Source organism: Lonchura striata, chromosome 5 (assembly GCF_050655825.1).
Source record: "Lonchura striata isolate lonStrDom1 chromosome 5, ASM5065582v1, whole genome shotgun sequence".
NCBI lineage: Eukaryota > Metazoa > Chordata > Aves > Passeriformes > Estrildidae > Lonchura > Lonchura striata.
The window spans coordinates 43,024,063-43,045,564 of NC_140707.1; the positions used below are offsets into that span (position 1 = coordinate 43,024,063).

Genomic DNA, 21,502 nt, shown 5'->3' on the forward strand with positions numbered 1-21,502 from the left:
ATGTTATCAAACAGTGATACTGAAATTTACCTTGTCATGGCTAAGTCAAATGGAAACACTCTTCTCAAATGGAAACTTCCTCCTCTAGGTCCAGCTCTACTTACAAGAAGGCAGAAAGAACAAGCACCATTCCCCATTATTTTTTAAGCGTGAATTCTGATTGTTTAAAGTAAATAGACTTGAGTAGTATCATAATTTACAAGGCAGGGCTACTGTTCATATTCAGGTTAAATACACTTGCTTTTAGATTATCTCATATATGTTTTGGAACTATGTTTTTGTTCTAGCAGCATCTGTTATTTTGTTGTAGCTGATCTCTGTGGCAACTTGAAAAAGTTTAATGCTGTCTGAGAAGATTGAAAAAGTGTACAGATTGTAAAGATTTTATATAAATAGTAAGACATTGGTTTAATATTTATAATAGAAAAATATTAAAATTGCATTTCATGCCGCCTCTGATTTTGTATCTCAGAGAAATCTATACAACCTATACTCATCTTTCTTGACTGTCATCTGAGATCCTTCTGCAGCATTAATCTAGTAACAGTGTCTAGACCAGCTTCACCTTCTCTAAGCCTTGGAATGGTGCCTGGGAAAACTTAAGAAGCTAGGAATTTGCAGATTGTTTGGTATTTTAGTGGTTGACACAGTACAAACACTGTGTTGCTACTCACTATTCCAAGCATTACAAAGCACTTGTCTTTGTTATCATATTCTCTCACTTTTGTTAAGAATGCTGATTTTGAAAAGATTCCACAGCACAGTAGCCAAGTTTAAGCAAGGCTTCTGTTATGTCTGCTAATGCTGCCTATTGCACAGGCAGAACTGTAGCACCCTAGACTTGCTATTTACCTTATAGTAAACTTCAAAATACCATATCCTAAATTGGTTTATATATGGGGAAATGGGCATCCATTCAGTTATCTTCAATCATGTGAGGGAAGACAACAAAAGGTGAAACTCCTATTTGTATGGCAAATCTGCTCTACAGTCTTATGCAAAACAAGTTGTGTTTTTTTCATAATTATAGAAAGTAATAAAGTAAAACCTGAGAAGTAAATGGAGGATATTTCCTTAGTTTATGTAAACACAAAAGCAGTGATCATATAGATCACTATGCTTTTAAATCTTTTTTCAGTAAGATAAAATATAACTGAGATTCCTTAGTAATCCCAGACAAAATCCCAGACTTGTGACTTACCTTGCCTGTTAAAATTTTTCTATAAAGTTATCTATTGCCTTCTCCATTTTGGTCAAAATACATGTTATTTCCATTACCATAAAAAGTAAGTTTCACCACTATTGTATATCACCAGTAGGAATTCCTTCTTACAAACAAAGGAGGAACATATGATAGCAGATCCAAATCACAATAGACAGAGATAATGCAAATAATTGCAAATACAGTACTTTATTCCTCAGTGTTTACAGCTGTTGACAAAAGCATCACTCTCAATTCCTGAAAAAAATCCCCAGCCTTTTTTTTCAGATCTTCAACAAACTAAACAATATTAACTTAGGTATTCCTTAAGTGCGAATAAACACAAAAATGTTCACAAACATATATATGAAAATCTTTTACTTACAACAGAATTTTTGAAAATACTTTTTTTCAAGACAAAACTTGAGGTTTAAATCAATTACTTTCATGGTGTTATTGCATTGTTTAAGAAATTAAAAGCATACATTCTGACAAAAGGACAGCAAAGGATACCTCCATGAAATATGATGGTGCTTACTTTATTTTTTAACTACTGGCTTCACATTTTCAAGTTATTTGGAAAAACTGACATGGCCAGATGAAAAAAGAATCTCCAGCCTGTTTGTATTTCCATATTTTATATGGTCTACATACACATAACTGAAATATGATACTGAAATAATTTAACTTAGAATTGAAGTGGGCATGTACCTCCTTCACTTGATGATTTACTTCATTCAGAACTGTCCTGCCTACTAACAGGACAGACTGATGAGTGTAAAAACACCAAGGCACATCTACATCTGCAGTTACAACAATCTAACTAAACTGCTGCAATCTTGCATCCTAAGACTAATGAAACCTTTAAGCATAGGTAAGTCATTTGTTTTTCTGAGTGTAGTTCCTTGATGAAGCCACATGTTTGACTGCTGATTATCTGTAGCAAAAAGTAACATTGGGATGAGCAAACAGATTTAATCTTAAAGCTTTGGTTGTTAAAAAGCCGCTCTCTACTCCTTGGCTGAGCAACACTTGGCTCTAAGGCCAGCAGCCTCATTTGGTATGTCACGGGTTTGGGAGCTATTGCAGAGCATTAGGCAAAAAACCAAGCTCAGAATCAAGAGAACCAGTACTGTGCTCCCACATGACCCATGAGGTGTCTCTCCATAACGACTGCAGAGGCTGCCAAGAGCTTAGGCCAGTAAGAAGCATAGAAAAAATTTGGCAAAGGAATTACAATGCTAGCAGTTGGGTGACATGAAACCATTACTGCAAAAGTTCACATGCCACCTAACATGTTCTAGCAAGCAAAACTTCTGCTGCTTTTTATCAGGCACCAGCTGTGACCCTAAAGCCCGGGTAATGCCATACATACCACATTAGAAGCAGCATTCTCAAGCAAACTGATGAAAGAAGAAATAACAGAAGAAAAACTTTTGAGAGATAATTTGATTTGGAACAGAACTTTACATTCATGCATGAAGTTACCAATGAAACAGGACACGATATGTATGTTCATGAAGGTAAAAAAAAATCTTTAAAGCATACCAATGGACACCAATAGGAAATTTGTGCAGAAAGGACTTGTAAGTGAGGAACACAAATCCAAAATCAAATCCAAAAGTTCAACCTGCAGTTATGCCTACAATTACAAGTACTTCAAGACAGCTGTGCTATTTAATCATCTGACACACCAGGTTAATCAGATGCCTTCCTGAATCTCTCTGTAGTGACCTGACCCTGATAAATACTGTCATGAGAACCAACTCAGGCAGCACCCCCCTTCTACCTCTGTTCTCAGGAGCGGTCTCACAACGTGGGAGATCTAAAAGATACTGGGCAGCAGGAACTGACTTTTAAAGTGACAGCTCTAATTTTAATTCCTGTCTACATCTATTTACAGCCATGATGGTATGTCAGCTAACTCCTTCTAGACTAACAGTGTATGTGATGAACAAGGCACCCATACCATGTCAACACAGGGCTTCTTTTAGGTTGGCAGAGAGATAAATCACTGAGAAAAGGCAAGGGAGAATAGAATAATTTAAAAAAAACAAAGGCAAAGTAAAAAAGATGAGAAGAAATGTCATGTTCTTTCTTATAAAGCTCAGCTTATTTAAATTTTGTGTCTCAAAACTGATACACAAGGATAGACACATGAATTCATACCAGAAATGATGGCTGCAGCTTTTCTGCCCAATCTGATTTTAAAATTTTTTTAATGAAACATCCATGATGGAAAACAGGTAAAATGAAAATAAGACACAATCAAAACTCACTATGATGACTTTACAGTACATGCTCTGACCATTAAAGAGTGTCTGATACATTATGAACACAAAAAATAACCTGATTTGATTAATTTGTGCAGAGTATTAATTCATACTATTACTATAAGGTACAGTTCTGCAAGAATAATCAAATCTAATTGAGTAATTTTGATCAAAGCCTTAAGGATTTTAACATTTGAAATTAAAATTAATTTACATGAATGAATTCATGAATTCCTTTTCATTAAAACTATGATTGAAGAACAATGACATGAAGAGAATAAGCCTGAAATCAGCATTCTTGAGTCTTTTAAAAGTGGTTTCATCCAATTCTTAGGCCTACTTTGTTTTTTCTACACAACATTTTGGAGCAGGAGGGTAGACATACAACATGCAATAACTGGAGAGGTATGACCATTAACATATTTTTGTTTGTTTACAAAGTGTTTTATTCAGTTTTCTGAGACTTATTTTAAATAAAATGACATAATAAAAAACACCATATAAGCAGTACGAAAAACAAGGACTTCAGTCATCAGATTTCAGTATAAAACTTCAGTTAACTAAAAGAACTCAGTGGGAACATCCGTTGGTCTAATGAAATTACTGATATGGTCATACTTAATTCTAACCTAAACCCAAGTCAACAAATCTAAATTCCTAGTACCAGTAAACACCACCACTATATTCTGCCAGTTGCTCTGTTAAGATGTACAGTGCTTTAGTATCTTCGGTATCCTCCCCCTCCCCTTCCACCATATGGATCACCATAGCCTCCCCTGCCACCATAACCTCCCCTGCCACCTTGGAAGCCACCTCCACCCTGGTAACCACCCCCACCCTGGTAGCCACCCCCACCCTGGTAGCCACCTCCACCCTGGTAGCCACCTCCACCCTGGTAGCCACCCCCACCCTGGTAGCCACCCCCACCTCTTCCACCACCTCTGAAACCTCCACCTCCTCCTCCTCCTCTGCCCCCTCCACCCCCCCAGTTACCCCTTCCACCACCACCACCACCTCCCCAGCCACCTCTTCCACCACCTTCTTGTCTTTTTTGCCATGGAGGCATTTCAGGAGGAGGTGGTTCAATCTCTGTTGGTCTGCCTCCACGGTCAGGGACTCTCCCCATCAGAACCTGTATGGGAAAACAGGTCATTTTCACAGTTAAAAAATAGTAGCAATAACTTGAAGAGACACTGCCCCTCAGTGCAGTGCTTGACAGCAGAATCGCTATCTCCTGTCCTTATAACACCACAACAGAACTCTTAAATGTTCTCATTTTTCACCTCTAAAACAGAAATAACTGCAGCTAGGTGGCTCATATTATTTTTGTGAATTTTTTAGGAAGAATACGGCATACATGAAGTATTAGTATTGTAATAAGCAATATATACACATCATATATCACATATACAAATACACATATATATTCATACAGAAAAGACCCTTTGTGATGTGGTACTTTTACTTAAATTTCAAAGTTAAAGTTCAAATTAGCCAACAAAAAAAACCAACTGACAAACTGATGTGCAGTTCTCAAAGGCACACCAGTTTGCCTAAAATCAGAAACTACTGACACTCAGTAAAGAGGCAGAATAAACAAAACATGCTGAAGTAACACTTCCAAGAAAAGGGAAAATAAAGGCTTGACTATGGCAGGTATTACTCAGTGTATAAAAAGAGAAAATGCACTGGACAAAGTTATACAAAACAAACATCTATGAAGAACAAAGATGTAGCCAAGTAGGTCTTTTTGTTGTTGCTTTTGTATTTCCTAAACTCCATGTGATCAATGTTAATATTCCCTGATCAGTCCCAGGCATTCCAACTAAAGTCCTCTCAAGAAAAAAAAAAAACACCTTTCTCTGAGATCCTACAATAACTGAGAAATTTCAGAGTGTTAAGGATCACAACATATGAAAGAGTATCTATATGAGGCAAAAAACATTAGAAAAATCTGTAAATATGGAATCAATAAAATCAAATTTAGTCATCACTTGAATTGTGAGACTCGTGTCACTACTCACAAGATTCAGCTTTTATCACATACAAGGAAACAGCACAATGTCGATTCATTACTGCAGCCAAAACAGAAAATTTGGCTGGTGACATTTCTATAGAAACTTTTGTGATTTATAACACACTGATGAACTAGAGATGTGGGTTTACAAACCAAACAATAATATCCTGGCAAGGTAGCTCAGGAACTCATACCACAAATACTTATAGGTATCCTTGAGGTGTGCAGTTCCACCGAACTCAAGAGGTCATTTACACACATGTACACTCCCCCACTTTTCCACCTCATCTACACTGTTTCATCATGTTGCATGACTGACTATCTAGGAAGATAAAAAAAAGAACTTTCTACAATGTTTACTGGAATACTGCAAACCTTCCTTTCTTCAATGGAAAAAATGAAATTAAGGTACCAAGCAAAAGCACTGCAATTCCGGAATTCCTTTTGAGAGGTCTGGAAATGCCCCTGTCCATTTATCACATGCCAGAAAAGCATACCTTGTTGATAGCACAGGCTGTCTTCTCCCGTGTGGACCCACTACTTGTTCTTATGATCTTGGACAAATCCTCACGAGCAGCAAGCAGGTGAGCTAATGTAATGGTGGACTTTGGAGACAGCGCATAGCGCTTGGGCTGATAGATCCGTGCTATTTCGTCTGTTTTTACCTAAAGGGTAACATCAAACACAACTTACTTGCCAAGTACCAAACACGCCAACAGACTTACTATAACTCATGTGCTGGTCTCAGTAAGTTTCACTCTGAACACAAGGTGTAGCTTCCAAAAATACAAACTATATTACAAAACATAGTACCAGTTATCACCAGTTCTCTTCCTGTTGGTGGAGCTATTACATAGGAAGTGCTGATAATTATGTTTAATTGATGCTGAAACTTAGCACCAGTACTACAGTAAAAGAAACTCCTCTATCCACTGGCATCAAAGAGATTCTTTAATGCCTTCCAACATGTCTACAGACTAAAACTTAAGGAGTCCACACTGCTCTCTCAAAAGCTTTATATAACCATATTCAACAGGTTGCTTATAAATACAATGAAAACAGAGCAGCCTCAACATAAATTAAACTTGTGGAAAAAACCTGAAAATACATCAATGCAGCAAAACTGAGAAAGGGACAACATTAGATTTTTTCCAAGCTAACAAATTTTAAAGAGACAACAATTTGTCTCTTGGCTTAAAAAAACCCAAAAAACTCTAAATTTTATCAATGACAGAACATTTTCAATCCCCAAAACATTCTCAAAGAAGTTATGAACATCCTTCAAGAGAAATATGGGGGAAAAAAAGAGATTTGAAACAGTATGTTATTTTTAATTAGTATGTAACCTGATTATTTCTGTAACTGCATATATTTCACATCAACAGGCTTTGTAAAACAGGAAAACGAATCATCTGACTACTTTATCATCAAAAATCTCTTTAAACTATTGTTCTATTTCAAAAGGGCATTCATTGCTTTTCAGATTGCTTGAATGGAACAATAGCAGGTGACAAAGTCTTAGTCTCCTTAAGTTAGTCATCAGTCACATCAATTACATTTTAGAAGTATACTTCAAATTTGAAGATACCTAATTGTATTGGTACAGCTGTAAGGAAGTTATTCAAGTAGGGACATCTCCTGGCTTCTCTGAGCTAAATGCTCCCCTTTTCCTTTCTTGCAGTATAACAGCATTCACAACCCCTTCAGAAATAAAACAGTGAGCTATTCCAACGCAGCACAGCAGCACCTAGACTCATGTTCCAGTGATACTTAGTGAACTTCATGTGGTTTATTCTGCATGTGTTAATGACAAATTGTGATGTCAGAAAGACTTGTAACAATCCAAGTTTTTCCAAGTTTTAAGATTTATTAATCTTAAGCTTTCTAAAGAAACCTTTAAAGGAAAGCTGTTTTTGCTGCTAATGAACAAAACCATCTACCTCCAGCTTTTTGCATGTGCCTTCATCAAATGACAAACTTTGTGTGTCTTATCTTTCTACTCTCCTACTCTTTGGGATAAAAACAAGATGTATCTCCAGCTCGGAAATACTGTGACTATTTTTTTAAATATACAGAGTTCTAGGAAATAGTACAAATGAAATTATCACAATTCAAGCAATACCAGCGGAACAAATACAGAGGAGTGCTTTGGAATTTTTAGTGACCTGAAGGAATACAAACAACTGTGTGATTTTCTCATGCAAGCTACTATTCAAATAACCTGTTTAATCAAACAGCTGTTCATCTAGTAGCACTGAATCCGAGATAGGGGGCAGTCACTGTAACCTCCCAGACTTTATACCAGTCTATGTTAAGGCCTAGTGTTTGTCTTACTTTTGCATCAGATGAGGTGCAGAGGCTCCCTCCTAGTTTACTTCATTGGACGGTGTTATATACAGAAAATAGGGAGACGGAAACTTTAATCAAAGTGAGAAACCCCAACAAAGGATGCTAAAATTTCTAATTGTGAAGCTGTAAACAGTCACAAAGGATAGACTGTGCCACCTTATTGAATTCATCCCCTTCTTCAATACCTAGGATTTGGATATTACAACTTGAGTTCAGAACAGGCTGGAAAAAAGATAATAGTGATGGAAGTCTATTTATGTATTTCCATGGCATGCATATTCTGTAGGAAGACTTGGGGAACAGCAGCAGACTCCCACCTGCAGGAAGCAAAAAATACATCAAGTTTACCTTTGCCCTATCAGACCAGCCAAAAGACTGCACAGTCACATCGAGCCTCTTCATTAACATCCGCCGTCGACACTCGTACTCACTACAAAGAGCATCATTGATTTTTTCCAATCTTTCCTGCAGTGTTACAATGAGAAATTCAAACAGACAAATACATAAAGTTATAGAGGTCAATTCAAACTTAACCCCATCCATCAACTAAGATGTCTATCCTGAGCTGACCACTATAAACTATATAGCATCTGTGTAATGCTACAGTAGTATGCATGTACAAAATTATTTGAAAATGAACAATGGAAGAATCAACACAAGGTCTGTTTTATAATGACAATTCTGGAATTATCTGATTATCACTGTTAGCATATAGCAATTGAATTTCAGTATTAATATTCAGCAATATAACAGTGATTGTAAAAAGGCAAAGTTAAATGAAGCCATATGCATTTATTTTGACCATCCTGTTAAATACTGGAAAGAAATGGAGAAACTTCTTTACCACTTGGTCAGAGTTCAGAGGTTTTGTTAGCAGTGATTTCCCCACATGGTTATTTTTAACTTTTGAGAGAATGTCCTTCACCTGAAAAAAAACACATACATCTCAGAATACAAACAATATTTAGATTTATTTCAGCAAAATTTGCTACAATCTTATTTTGCTACTTGGAAGATCAAACATATCATGTTTGTTTTAGCACACTCATGAAAAAAGAAACACATCTTCTAGCTTATGATCCACTATAAAAAGATTTCCTGAGTACTTTTATAAGATGACCAACCTCTATACAAAAATATTTTATGGCACATCACTTGTCCTCCCATTAACAGAACAATAGTTATATAGCAAATTAATCAAGTGCATACAGGAAGTAGGACTAGCTAAATTACTCATTTTAGATACTATTAAGTAATGCAATGACAATAATTGGAAGTTTGGAGTTGTGTTGCGAAATGTTACATTGGGCTACAAAAAAATCTGGTGTTACTAAGAAAGGCAGGAGATATGACAGGCAGGCAGTCATTCTTTCTCATTAATTTTATTCTAATCCTATACCTGGTTCCAGCTAACATTATGTTTAAAACTTTTGCATTCACTTCAAATCAAATTTGCTCATACTTCTTCCACTAGTTCCTGCCCTCAATAATTAGAGATGAAATACGCTCTCTCTACCTTCCACACACCACTGCATTCTTGTCTCATTACCAGAAATCTCTACCTCCTCTTTTTGAGTGAACTTCCTTTGGGAAAGCTCTTCTACAATCATTACCATGAATGCCCACAACACTTGTACATAGCTTGAACATAATCCAGCTGATTTTTCATCTGCAGTTGACTGCATGTGTATTAATGTTCCTGCAAGTTTTGCACAGTCTGATGGAGAGAACTACATCATTATTTGCTTTAGTAAATAACCATGGGGAACCAAGCAAAATGAGTAAAACTAGAATTTATTTTCTTTTATATGTCAAATAAAGGATTAAGGTAGTGCATGATCCACAGTAAAACCTGTAACTGGGGACAGCCATTAGATACATTTGCAAGGATTGTAAGACTTCATGCGGGCACACAGGCATTTACATTACATTTGTCACAAAAGGTATGGTTCAAAGCTCACTTTTGAGCTTCACATGTTACAGAAATATCTTCTCTAATGACTGCTATAAAAAAAAATTCCATAAGTCAAAAACCGAATTCTGGAGCACCTAGATAATTTTTTGAATAAATACTTAGAAAATCAACTCTCAAATGGCAGGATTTTTATAATTATCTCTTTTTTTATGTGTGTGTGTGTCTGTGTGTATATGAAGAAAAATATCTGATCTCAAATTTTCTGTGAAAACCAAAGTTTTTGTTCTTTCTTTTTACATCACGGCTGGGCAGCACTCTGGCAGGTTAAAAACACAATATCCTAGAAAATGACTGAGGTAAATATATTGTGCAGTGAACAAATTAAGGGAAAACACTGTTCTGACTCTATCAGAAAAGACAGCCTAGCAGTATCTGAAAAGTGGCAATCTAATTAGTGTATTTCACTCATATCAAAAGAGGCTACAATAAGGGGTGACGTTCAGTTCCATGTACCATACTTATCCCAATACTCCTAATTCTCTGATAATTCTTGCTTCTCTATAACCTTTTTCTTTACAAAAAAACACTCCAAGGTTGTCTGTCTTCTGCATGTAGTCAGTTTTTTTTTTACTGAATCATGTACACAGTGCCATATGCAAATGCACCTAAGCACAAACTACGTTGGAATTTAAATAAATGTTTGAAGATCAAAATCAAAAGTTAATAACCAACAATAGAATAAGATCAACATGACAACAAGAGATGAACAGATGAGTAATTGGTATAGAAGAAGGAATGAACAGCAGACAAATTAAAAATTCTATTGGGCAGGAAGTGTCTATTCATATATCACTGAGGTCAGAAATATTACCTCAAAGTTTGAGAGTCTATTAAAATGAGACCAGCTGCTGAAACAAAAACTAATACAACAAAATGAAAAATCCTCAATGTAACAGTTAGAGTGTGAAAGATGATCTGAAAGCCAGTGATGCTGAACAGTACCTAGAGATTAGAATTATTTCAAGTTTGCAGGTGCAAGAATAACAAAGAGGTAAACACAACATTGGGCTCCATATACAAAAGCCACACATTCTGCCATCACAAGTCAATCACTACTGCTTACTCCTGATTTCCATGAACTGAAAAGTAAAAGGAAGTTTAGAGAGAACAATTAAGGAAGATAATCAATGAAAACCGAAACTAGAAAAAAAAAGAGAAGCTAAATTAAATAATCCTTTACTGACTGAGGAATTGCCACCAAATTTCTGCAATGTTTTCTGTCCAAGTTAAAGAGAACACATACATAATGTTTATTGAGCACAGCTTTACTAAGTTAAAGAGAACACATACATAATGTTTATTGAGCACAGCTTTACTAATCATTAACAGTTAAGGAGGAATCTCTTCACTGATGAACAGGTCTACACTCATGAACTGGTCTATGTTTTTGACACACTGTAAAGTCATGTTCAGATTAGTGAATCTCTACTTTCTCCTCACTCCCATCAGCAGGGCTTGTGGGTAAATCCTACAGCTGTAATGGTGAAATAAGCTGAGCTGTCTTACAGCTGCAGAATACATTGTCCAGCCATGACTGATGACAGAGGTTTGAGCACAGGAACTCTGACACACAAGAGTCTGCCAGAGGATAAGAATACAATGGATGTGAGAATCTATGCTATAACCCATATTCCCACACATGATAGTTGCCCTGGATTGAGAAGGATATGCAGGAGTTTAAAAAACCCACCACAGCCCAGAAAGAAGTCTGCACGTGTAAGTGGGAACAAAATCAAATGCAGTGCCCTGATAAAAGAGCAGTGAAAACACACTCAAAGAAAACACAAAACAAATTGTATAGCCAAATCATCCCTATGTTTTTACACTTTTGGGTGTAAAAATAAAGCCAAATAATTTAAACTAGACGTAGACAAGTATATTTGAATATTTGACATAGATGTAATCAATGACCTTGGTAACACTAAAAATTTATGGGATTGCTTTGGGAATCTTTTACACAGTCTCTCAATATAAAATGAAAACAAATAAGCCATTGGATCTGAGACAAAAATACCAAATACAAATCTGCTACATAAAACTAACAGTTATTCTACTGTTAAAAAATAAAGTGTATCCTTATTGAACATGACATTTCTCATTTTGTTTTGTAATTTTGTACAACTGAGAAAAAAATTAGCTCCCATTTAATTACCATGTTCAATGTATTTATTAAATATCCTCATCTTCTGTCAGAGCAGTGATTTTTACCTTTAACACCATTTGCACAGAACAACATCATATATGTATGCACCTCCAGAGTTTTTTGAGATTTTGAAAAAACCTGACCTGTGGAAAGGTGTCATGTTATTAATTTAAAATAGCAACACTGAGGAAACACTGTTGCCTTAATTAGTCATAAGGTGCACTGTACAGTTGCAGAGATATCACCTAAAATCTAAAGCACAAAATATTTTTAAGCCTGCAGACAAATTCAGTATTTATCTAACTTTAAATTAATTTTGTTTGCCTCTGATGTCTGGTGAACAGGACAACTCTTTGGTCTTGCTCCCAACAGTTACATTAATCCTTATTGTCCAGGCACCATTAGATCTGTAAAATTACTACAGATCAACAAATGAAACACATTAATTTAAATAATAATAAATTCTAGGATTTTTACCCAAATACTTAAAGAAATATTCTTCTCACATTTCACTTAAGTGTTATTGTCAGCTTAATTTTGAATTAGTTTGTTCAGAAGCCCTTTGTAGTTTCTTTTCATTCCACTGCTTTATGAAAAGTAGCAAAGTACTTTTAATAATGTGGGCAAAAAAAGTTCAGAAGTCTCTTGAATAATAATATCACATTAAAAGTTTTTTTCAAATAAACAGTATTAGAATGTCACTTTGTAATTAGGTGTGAAAACAGTCAGATGTAAGCACTAGTTACAAAGCACAACACTGGCATGAACTTTTCTGAATCTTTCATCAATGTTCATTTAGAATTTATAGAGGTTTTGGCACTGAATTTCAGATTGACTCCTAGATTTCCCCTTTGTAAATATACTTTACAATGGAACAGCATCTTAAACAACTTAAAAATTACTATTAGTTTTTCAGTACTGTATAATAAAATAAGATATACTTAGTGATAGAAGGCTGTAATACTGTCAATTTATCTCTCATTTTCTTAGGTATATTGATAAACACTAGCCTAAGTAATTACAGGAGATTCAAAAGATACTTACTATGATTGCACATTCAAAGTTGGAGCTACTATAAAACTCATTTTGAATGAAGAAAGCAATCCTGATTTTATATCAATCTCTTAAATAAACTGGAAAATCACTTAAAACAATAAATGTTCTAATGTTCCATACCAAAATAAAGTGTGTGATCTGGCCTTTGGTAGGTTGCTGCTGCATAGCCAAACTATTCTCAGAACTACTCCCACAGCTACTGACAATGCTGAAGATGCTAGACAGAGACAAAGAGTAGACATGTTGAAATGTTGCGGATACATGTGCAGATACACTAAAGATACTAGATCATTATGTAAGTCTCTATTATGAATTATATAATGCTAAACATCAACAGTGCAATTTTATGCAGAATCTAATTAAATCAAAAGCCAAAAAGTATTTGGAAAAATAAAAATATAATTTCAAGTGAATTTCTGTGTTCATATTAAAAAAAGTAATAAAATGGTGCTTTTAAAAAATGTTTACAAAGCCAATAAACTTCAGCTGGTGGCACTACCTTTCTAAAACAGTAAGTTTAGGTCTTTAACTGTCATCTATCAAAATAACTCCAAACTTGTCCTATATTAAAGTAATGGATGAATGACAAGTAAACACATCACAGAAATTCTACAAAATATCCTGCAAGGTAAGAAAAAATGCTTTGTTCATAAGGGATGAAACACACAGAGAACAAATTACACTATTTGGAGTCACAGAAGATGAATGAACTAGTTTTGCCACCTTTCTACACTCTGAAGTGAGTACAAGTGGTATAACCACTGTGGAACTGACAGACCTGAAAACTATTGGAAAATAGTCCAGGCAGAATTAATAAAAAAAAAAACCAAACAAAAGCCAGCCAAAATCAAAGACAAAACACTTCTAAGATTCTGCTCATTTTAGTACTTCTGAAAGTGTAACGGTTTATACAAATTAGGATGGCAACACTACGCACAATTCAAGCCTGTGATGCTGTCTGATAGGAAGTGTCAGACTTTGCAAAAGATGGCAGATATCATGTGTCCAACAATTCAAAGAAAACACTCCATATCACTATGTGTGTATGAACAAACTGGTGCTCCACAACTGCAGAACTGGAGTCCTGTCCCTATAATGGGATGAAACTCAATGTGCACCTGAGAAGTGAAGTAAGGAATTGAGCAAGGAAGGTCACAGGCCATAGCTGCAGCCCATGAAGCACACATGGATGTAAACACAGCTAACACTTACAGAGGGAGATCAGCACAATCATCAGCTTTAACTCTGATATTTTCATTCCCAAAACAGTGCTAGAATTGTTTCTTCATCCCTTCAAAAATATTTACTGAATGTAAAGACTTCCTTAGAACTACACAGATCAAGTACAGTTATAGAGTAGGAATAGGCAGTTCCACTTGCACCTGGGGGATGCCTTTTATAAATTAACCTATTAAAGGTTTTGTCTTGTCACAATGAAGACAGATGTAAGAAAATCATGCAAGTAGCAGGCCCTTTCCCCAAAATCTCTGAATGTTCAACTGCCCACTTGTTGATGAGGAAGAATGAAAAAAACAAGCACAATAATGTCAAATTATTAAATTCAAAGATTCAGAAGCAGAGGGGATTGTTATTCTACCCTACAGGGGGAATCACTCTTTCCCCAAACACTAGAGAGAGATGAAGAGCAAAATTTTTGCTGCCTGACAGAGAGGATAAATTCCACCCCAAGAGCCTATTTACATTCTGCAGTAAGGAAATCAGGTTAAGGATCACATCAGTGACAGGAGTTACAACCTGGAGGGACACAACAGAAAGAAATATCTTGCTGACTAAGGTTTAAGTTGGCTTATTCACTGCATACTGGCAATTCAGGCATTTTCACCCCTTTCTGCAACTAAGGTTAATACCACCAACAAATCCACGCTTGCAATTAAGAAATTAATAAACTAAAAAGGACTAATTTAAGTTTTGGATATTAAATTTAAATACATTCCAGAAATGACTACAGGTATATAAATGCACAATCAGTTATTACCCAAAGTTTTCTGCTTGCTACAGCACATTTGAATGGGTAAGAGGAAATCTTATACCTTAAAACTTGCATGGCAAAATATGTCTGATCAGGTACATTGCAACCTCAGGGAAATGCTCAAATACTTACCCTCATAACAAAACAGTTTAACTTAAAACACAAAGCTGGTTTTCAGAATTGAAATTATTTTGCATTTGTCAGACAGGGTTTTTATGGGTGAGAGTGCTGGGCCCTTAACTCTACGATGAATGCTTTCATAGACAGTGCTTACAGTTTAGCAATATTGAGAAGATGTAAAAGCCCATACCTTTTGTTCCACACTGGTTAACAAGGGAGGAATACCAGAAGATGAGGCATTTGGCAGACCCAGTGCATCACAAATAGCTTGCACTTCCTGAATAATTTCATTGTGCTTTTCCAAATGAGAGCCTTTAATTTTCTTGCTCTGCAGTATCTTTAAAGCCTGAAGTTCTGTACTTAGAAATACTATAGAGAAAAATCACATTTAGAGACACTTAAGCATTTCTGCATCCACATTCTCAGTACAGCTACAATATCTCACATTTTTATAATAATCATGATAAAAGGGAGACTTTCTCAGTTATCTCTGGAATAGGTCATATGTCTCCTATTCTTTACCTCAATTTCCTCTCACTTGACTTCCCATCTTCAGTTTACACACTGCATTTAACTGTCCAACTCCATTCTGCCACCAGATCCCAAGTTCCTTGCCTAATTTCATATTATCAAACTGGTTCCTGCTGCCACTCCTTTTTCCAAGTCCAACTTACACCTAGATGGTCCTTCTCTCAATTCTGATTTCAGCACCTCCAAATTATGCAGCATTTATGTTCAAGCTGCCCCGAAACCTCTCACAAACACAGGAAACAAGGTCTCAGTTTAGGTGAGCTGGAACAACTGGATCAAGAGAAGGATCAGGAGGCCCCAGTAGGTTACACCTCACTTTTAAAAGAAATTTTAGTTTCTGCTAAACCGCTTTCTAATGCTGCTCTATTTTTCACTTTGCACAAGTGAGCTGATGCATGCTGAGCTAGTATGTAATGACTGTATACATCAACTTAAAAACACATAAAGAATTCTTCAATGTAAATCATACAGTTATGATAAAGCACGCACATAAAGTACTGCATTATAAACGGGAAAAATTATTATTACTCACAAAGGAGTTTAAGACAATCTTCCTTCTCTCTTAATCTGTCTTTGATGTCTCCAGACACCAGTGATGAATACGGACAAGCCATTTCTCTCAGAAAGCCACTAATTTCAAGCTGGAAGCTCTCTGTATCTTTTACACCTATGGAAATAAATGCACAAATAATGGCTTTTTACAAAAACATCAAACTGCAACCTAATTTTTTTAACATACACTTCTATTGCAGATTTCAACAATCCAAAGATTAACCACCAGTTAATATTTTGCTTAGAAAAGTACTATAGGAAGCTACTGCTTTCTAATAGTATCTTGTACTTGTGTCACTACAGGGCGAAACTCATGCTTTGAATGAGGTAATACTACAGCAGTCTGTGAAGACATGAACACAAATGACCACCAGTAGGAAGTGAACAGTTTATGTCACTAAATAGCATGTCAATGTAACTAATTTTCTGGTGAAGAAGTGACAAGGAGTCATGAACCCATTATTTTCAAGTCACACTACTTTTTTGATGAAAATTTAAGTAATATAAAACCTCAGCCAAATTCCAGCCCTCAACAGAAATAAGCAGGCAGCGCTACCAAACGCTTCATGTATCCACACACACAGTGTGTTGGACCAGTGGGCAGAAAACACTTGGCACTGCAATCTATACCATACAAATATGACTGCAGGCATGAATGTACTTTTCACATTTACGTATATTTTAAACCACCCTAAATCACCTTCTTTTCCCCTTTTGAAACAAGTCTTCAGAACAGAAGACCTTAATCTAAGAGCCACATTATACAAATATCAGCCTGAGTCTGGCTACCTTTCAGCTTTCTTGTAAACTTCAACACTGTAATTTCATTATTAGCTGTATGGGTCTAAATCCACTGAATAAATACTAAATTAACATTCATATACCATCTGTTGCAGTAATGCTTTCTTCCATATTACAAAGTGACTTTATCTGGGAACCTAACCAAATGCAAAGCTCAAAAAATTCAGGTGAAGACAATCCATTTTCTGCTGCTTTTTTCAAAGCCTCCTCCTCCAACAGGGCACCCGTGTACCTGCACAGGTAGATAAATATTAGTAATAAGAAGTAAACATAACATAAAATATACATATTTTCAAATTATTTTATTGTAAGCTGGTTAGTAACTACACTTAAATGAATTAATCCTTCTACATTACTTTTGTCAAGGAATAATTCAGACTTCTTTTTTTTAAACACACCAAAAGTTCTTGGTAATTTATAAAAAAAAATAGTTTGTCAGAAAATATGAGATGGGCATTTTTACATGTGCATGTGAAAACAGACTTTGATCTCTCAGAATACGCCTGACAGAGAAGACCTCAAGTATTAACTGTAGTCAAATTTCCTCCTAACAGTAACAACTGGCTGCCCTGGAGTACTGGGAATAACATAACTAAAAATCCAATTTCGCACGGTTTTTGTCCCGCACCATCCGAAGCACATCTTGGGAGGTGGGCAGGCACCAAAGAACGAGCCCACCGCCCCGCCGAGCCCCGGCCCCGCCGAGCCCCGGCCCCGCCGAGCCCACCGCCCCGCCGAGCCCACCGCCCCGCCGAGCCCACCGCCCCGCCGAGCCCACCGCCCCGCCGAGCCCCGGCCCCGCCGAGCCCCGGCCCCGCCGAGCCCCGGGCCCGCTCCTCTGCCGAGCCGCGCTCCCCTCCGCTCCCGCCTCCGAGCCGGCCTCTCGCCCGCGGCTGCAGCGGCCCGCTCCGCGCCCAGCCGGGCCGCCCGCGGCCCTCGCAGGGGAGCCGCCGCCGCTCCGCCGTTACCCCAGGGCCTCCAGCGCGTCCAAGATGTCGCTCTCCATCCCCGGGCCCGGCAGCGGCTCCCTCATGCCGGCGCCGCGCCGCGCGGTGCCCGCCCCAAAGCGGCCCGCCGCAACCCGCGCCCGCCGCCGCGTTCCGCCGCACGGCGGCCCCGGCCGGGAGGCGGCCCCGGGCTGCCCCCGCCCCTCCCTGGGGGCCGGCGCCGCCTGTGCCCCGCAGTGACCCTTCGGTGCAGCCCGGCTCTGCCTTTCGGCCCGGGCCCCGCGCCTTCCCGGGCTGGGCTCGGCTCGGCTCCTCCTGGCCCTGTGCTCCGGATCCGGCCCCGAAGCCCTGGCCGCTGCATTCTCCTACCCCGCTCCGCCGGGTGCCAGCCGCCCGGAGGAATGCAGGAATACAGGATCGGGAGCGACCACAGCCCCCCCGGGGCTCCGGACACGGCTCCTGCCAGGGCAGCGAGCTCTGCCGCCCCTGCCGCAAGGCCCCTCTGGGACGTGGTTCAAAAAAGCAGCTTTTGAGGCTCGCACTTCTGCATTATTTCTGTGACATCTCAGACATTCTGCCTGAGATGGTCCAGGCCGTATCTCCCGGGCACCTGCAGATTTTCCGCTCTGGGGTGGTGCCCCAGCCCTGCTGCGCTGACTGTGGCTGAGGTGGAGCGAATTCTCTCCACTGTGACTAGTGTGGGACTGTGTTTCAGGGTAGTGCTGAAAGCAGTGTTGATAATACAGAAATGTTTCTGTTATTGCTGAGCAGTGCTTTCAGAGCCAAGGCTTTTTCTGCTTCTCTACTCTCGTAGTACTCCACCTGTGAAGGGACCAGTGGTGCTGGAAAGGGGCCCAGCCAGGACAGCTGACCCCAACCTCCAAAGGGATATTCCAGGCCATGTGGCATCATGATCAGCATATAAAACAGGGGAAGAAAGGAATAAGGGGGGATATTTGGAGTTGGAGATGATGGCATTTGTCTTCCCAACTAACTCTTGTCCTGGGGATGGCTGAACACTCCCAGTGGGCTCGTGGGACACAGTCACTTAATTCCTTGTTTTGCTTTGCTTGCATACACAACTTCTAATTTATGTATAAAACTGTCTTTTACCTCAACCCACACGTTTTCTAGCCTTTTCTCTTTACTTTTTAACCTACATGTGTTTCCATTTCTGGATTCTCTCCCCAGAGGGAGAGAAGGAGGGAGGAAGTGAATGGTTGCATGTTGCTTGGTTGCCAGGTGATGTAAAACCACAACAGCCCTTCTGACCTTTTTAAACCAGTGTTTTCTTATATGGACCTTCAGAAAATCCAATGGCTAAATCTGTGATGAAGATCAGAAAGGCATACAATTGGATGGAAGTAATTACAACATAGATGTTCTTAATGCATGAAATCTCTACAATTTTTGAAGCAACTATTTTGAATTGTTTCTGTTTAACAGAAGATGTGCTTTATTGAGTGCTAAGCTTTAAAAAGTGGGAATCAGGACAACTATGACATCCTCCCACACACACAGACAGTAATCTAGAAATTAAAAACATTGTTTTTGGCAGTCAGGGGAAGGATGAGCATCCTGACCATATGTGTACATCAGTGCCAGTACCTCAGCAACCTCTTTCACAGCTCTCAGCTGGCTTGTACCATGTGACAGAACTTTGATTAGCTTTTGTTTCAAATGGGCTAACATAATATCTCTAAATGAAGGAGCATGATCTGAGAGCAGAGATTCAGAACATGAACTCTTGCTCCTTTTTAAATTAACATCCAATTTGTAGCATGAGAAAACAAGATATACAGAATTGCACAGAAATAGCCACTTCTCTTTTCCTTTTTTTAAAGCTGTATCTCTATGTCACCCAGAGTGATTCATCACTGTACAGTTCTCCAAAACTGGGAAGTTTTCATATCAGTCAATAATGCAGTCTGACAAAGAACTGGGAACAACTGGAAGTGAAACTAGCATAACATTATCAAAAGTAAAAAGAAACCTGGTAATTTAAGAGATACTGTGTGGTACAAGTAGATGGCAGCAGTGTGTTTTGTTGTAAATATTCCTAATAAAGGTATTTTGCTAATTTATTTTACAGGAAAGCACCTAAATCAGTAATTTCTCCCACTGTCTTTTGATAGCATTGCTTATATATATATATGATAGCCAAGCATGTGTATGAGTCACTGTTTTAATTCCACAGGGTGTTCTTGAAAAATTGTACACATTTTCTGTGTACTAGAGATGTTCTGTGTATGAGGGAGGACAAGTCTGAATTTCCCACACTGTCTTTTGGCACCCACAATGGAATGATGATTTTGGTTGTGATTGTACACTTATGCTCCTCTCATGGTGGTACCATTAATGCAGTCCACAGCTTTCTCAATGTCCATTCCTGAGTTTCCATCTCTGGAGAAGGGGAAAAGAATCATGAGAACGCTGGCTAAAACATATTTTGTAACCATCTATGCCCATGGGTATGGTTTTTGCCTTTGCCCCATGCCCTTTGCAATATACAAACATAAACATCAAACCACAAGCACACAAGTGAGAACACCAAAAGAAGAGGACTCACCACTCCACAGCCATTACTTTCCAACAGAAGGCCTGTGTGACTTTAGCTGGGTCAGGATTTGTCAGAATTTCTTTTTCACTGGACTGCCAGTTAGCTGTCTCGCTCAGCAGTCAGGTAACTCTTGGTGCTAGCACAAGGAAGAAATAAAAGTGAACAGCCAAGATTAGGAAATGAAGATAGCATTGGATCAGCAGTGACTTGAATCAGCTGGAATTGATACAAAATGGCAGCAGTGTCTGTCTGTACAGCAAGATGAAGATGTGAAAGGTCTGCCAATCTGTATGAAATCTCTAAATTACAAGTTGCCTGTAATCTTGAGAAAAACCGAAATACATGACTCAGTTTTCTACTGAGGTAGGTAAACCTCAAGCATTTACTTGTATGAACAAGACAAGTCACAAATTGTTACACTGTTCAAAACTGCTTGAGAAGTGTTCCTGCTGCCAGGCTTGCAACGGGCATCCTCAGCCAGCCTAATGGCAAGAACGGGGTGGGAGGCTCCTGTTTACTGCTGCAGCAGGGCCATCACCTCCTGGTCTGCCTGCCAACAGAGATGGCTTTGGCTTCTCTGTGTGGTGGGCACAATCTGCTCCTAGAAGGGAAAATAAATCTGCCCACAGATGCAGCAGCTGCACATTTCCAAGATTCATTGCTTTGTCCTTCTCATATGCAGCATAAGAATAAAAAATGAGGTCTCTTGAATTCAAACAGAGTGGAGCCAGACACCATTTTAATGCAGGAGAGGTACAAGTAATTTGTAGTACTAAGAAACATTTAGCAGACAATTAATTGACCACTAGAGGGGATCACAGGAGTGGAGAAGGAGTTGAATGTACTACATGATAAATGCTTTCCTCTAATCCAAGCTTGCCTACGTGCAATGTTGAACTGTATGTGCACAGTTTAAAAGTGATTGAGAAAAGACAGCACTCTGTGTGTACTTAGGTTGATATAAGAAGCTTATATTAAGTTTAAAAT

The 21,502-nt window shown here is 38.3% G+C and overlaps 1 protein-coding gene across 2 annotated transcripts; it reads right to left on the minus strand.

Moving 5' to 3' along the window:
- Positions 1 to 1,395: 1,395 nt before the first annotated feature.
- On the minus strand, positions 1,396 to 20,651 carry TSLIG3B (tRNA splicing ligase complex subunit 3B). Of its 2 annotated transcripts, none has more exons than XM_085580389.1 (8): positions 20,525 to 20,651; positions 17,092 to 17,240; positions 16,188 to 16,322; positions 15,315 to 15,493; positions 8,685 to 8,765; positions 8,189 to 8,305; positions 5,989 to 6,156; positions 1,396 to 4,606 (listed from the first exon to the last, which is right to left on the minus strand). In XM_085580389.1, the coding sequence occupies exons 1-8, from the start codon at positions 20,536 to 20,538 to the stop codon at positions 4,193 to 4,195; spliced, it is 1,257 nt and encodes a 418-aa protein (XP_085436515.1). In that variant the 5' UTR covers positions 20,539 to 20,651; the 3' UTR covers positions 1,396 to 4,192. The 2 variants fall into 2 exon arrangements, with proteins under 2 accessions (XP_085436515.1, XP_021394968.2); XM_021539293.4 differs by lacking the exon at positions 20,525 to 20,651 and adding an exon at positions 17,977 to 18,071.
- Positions 20,652 to 21,502: the final 851 nt, after the last annotated feature.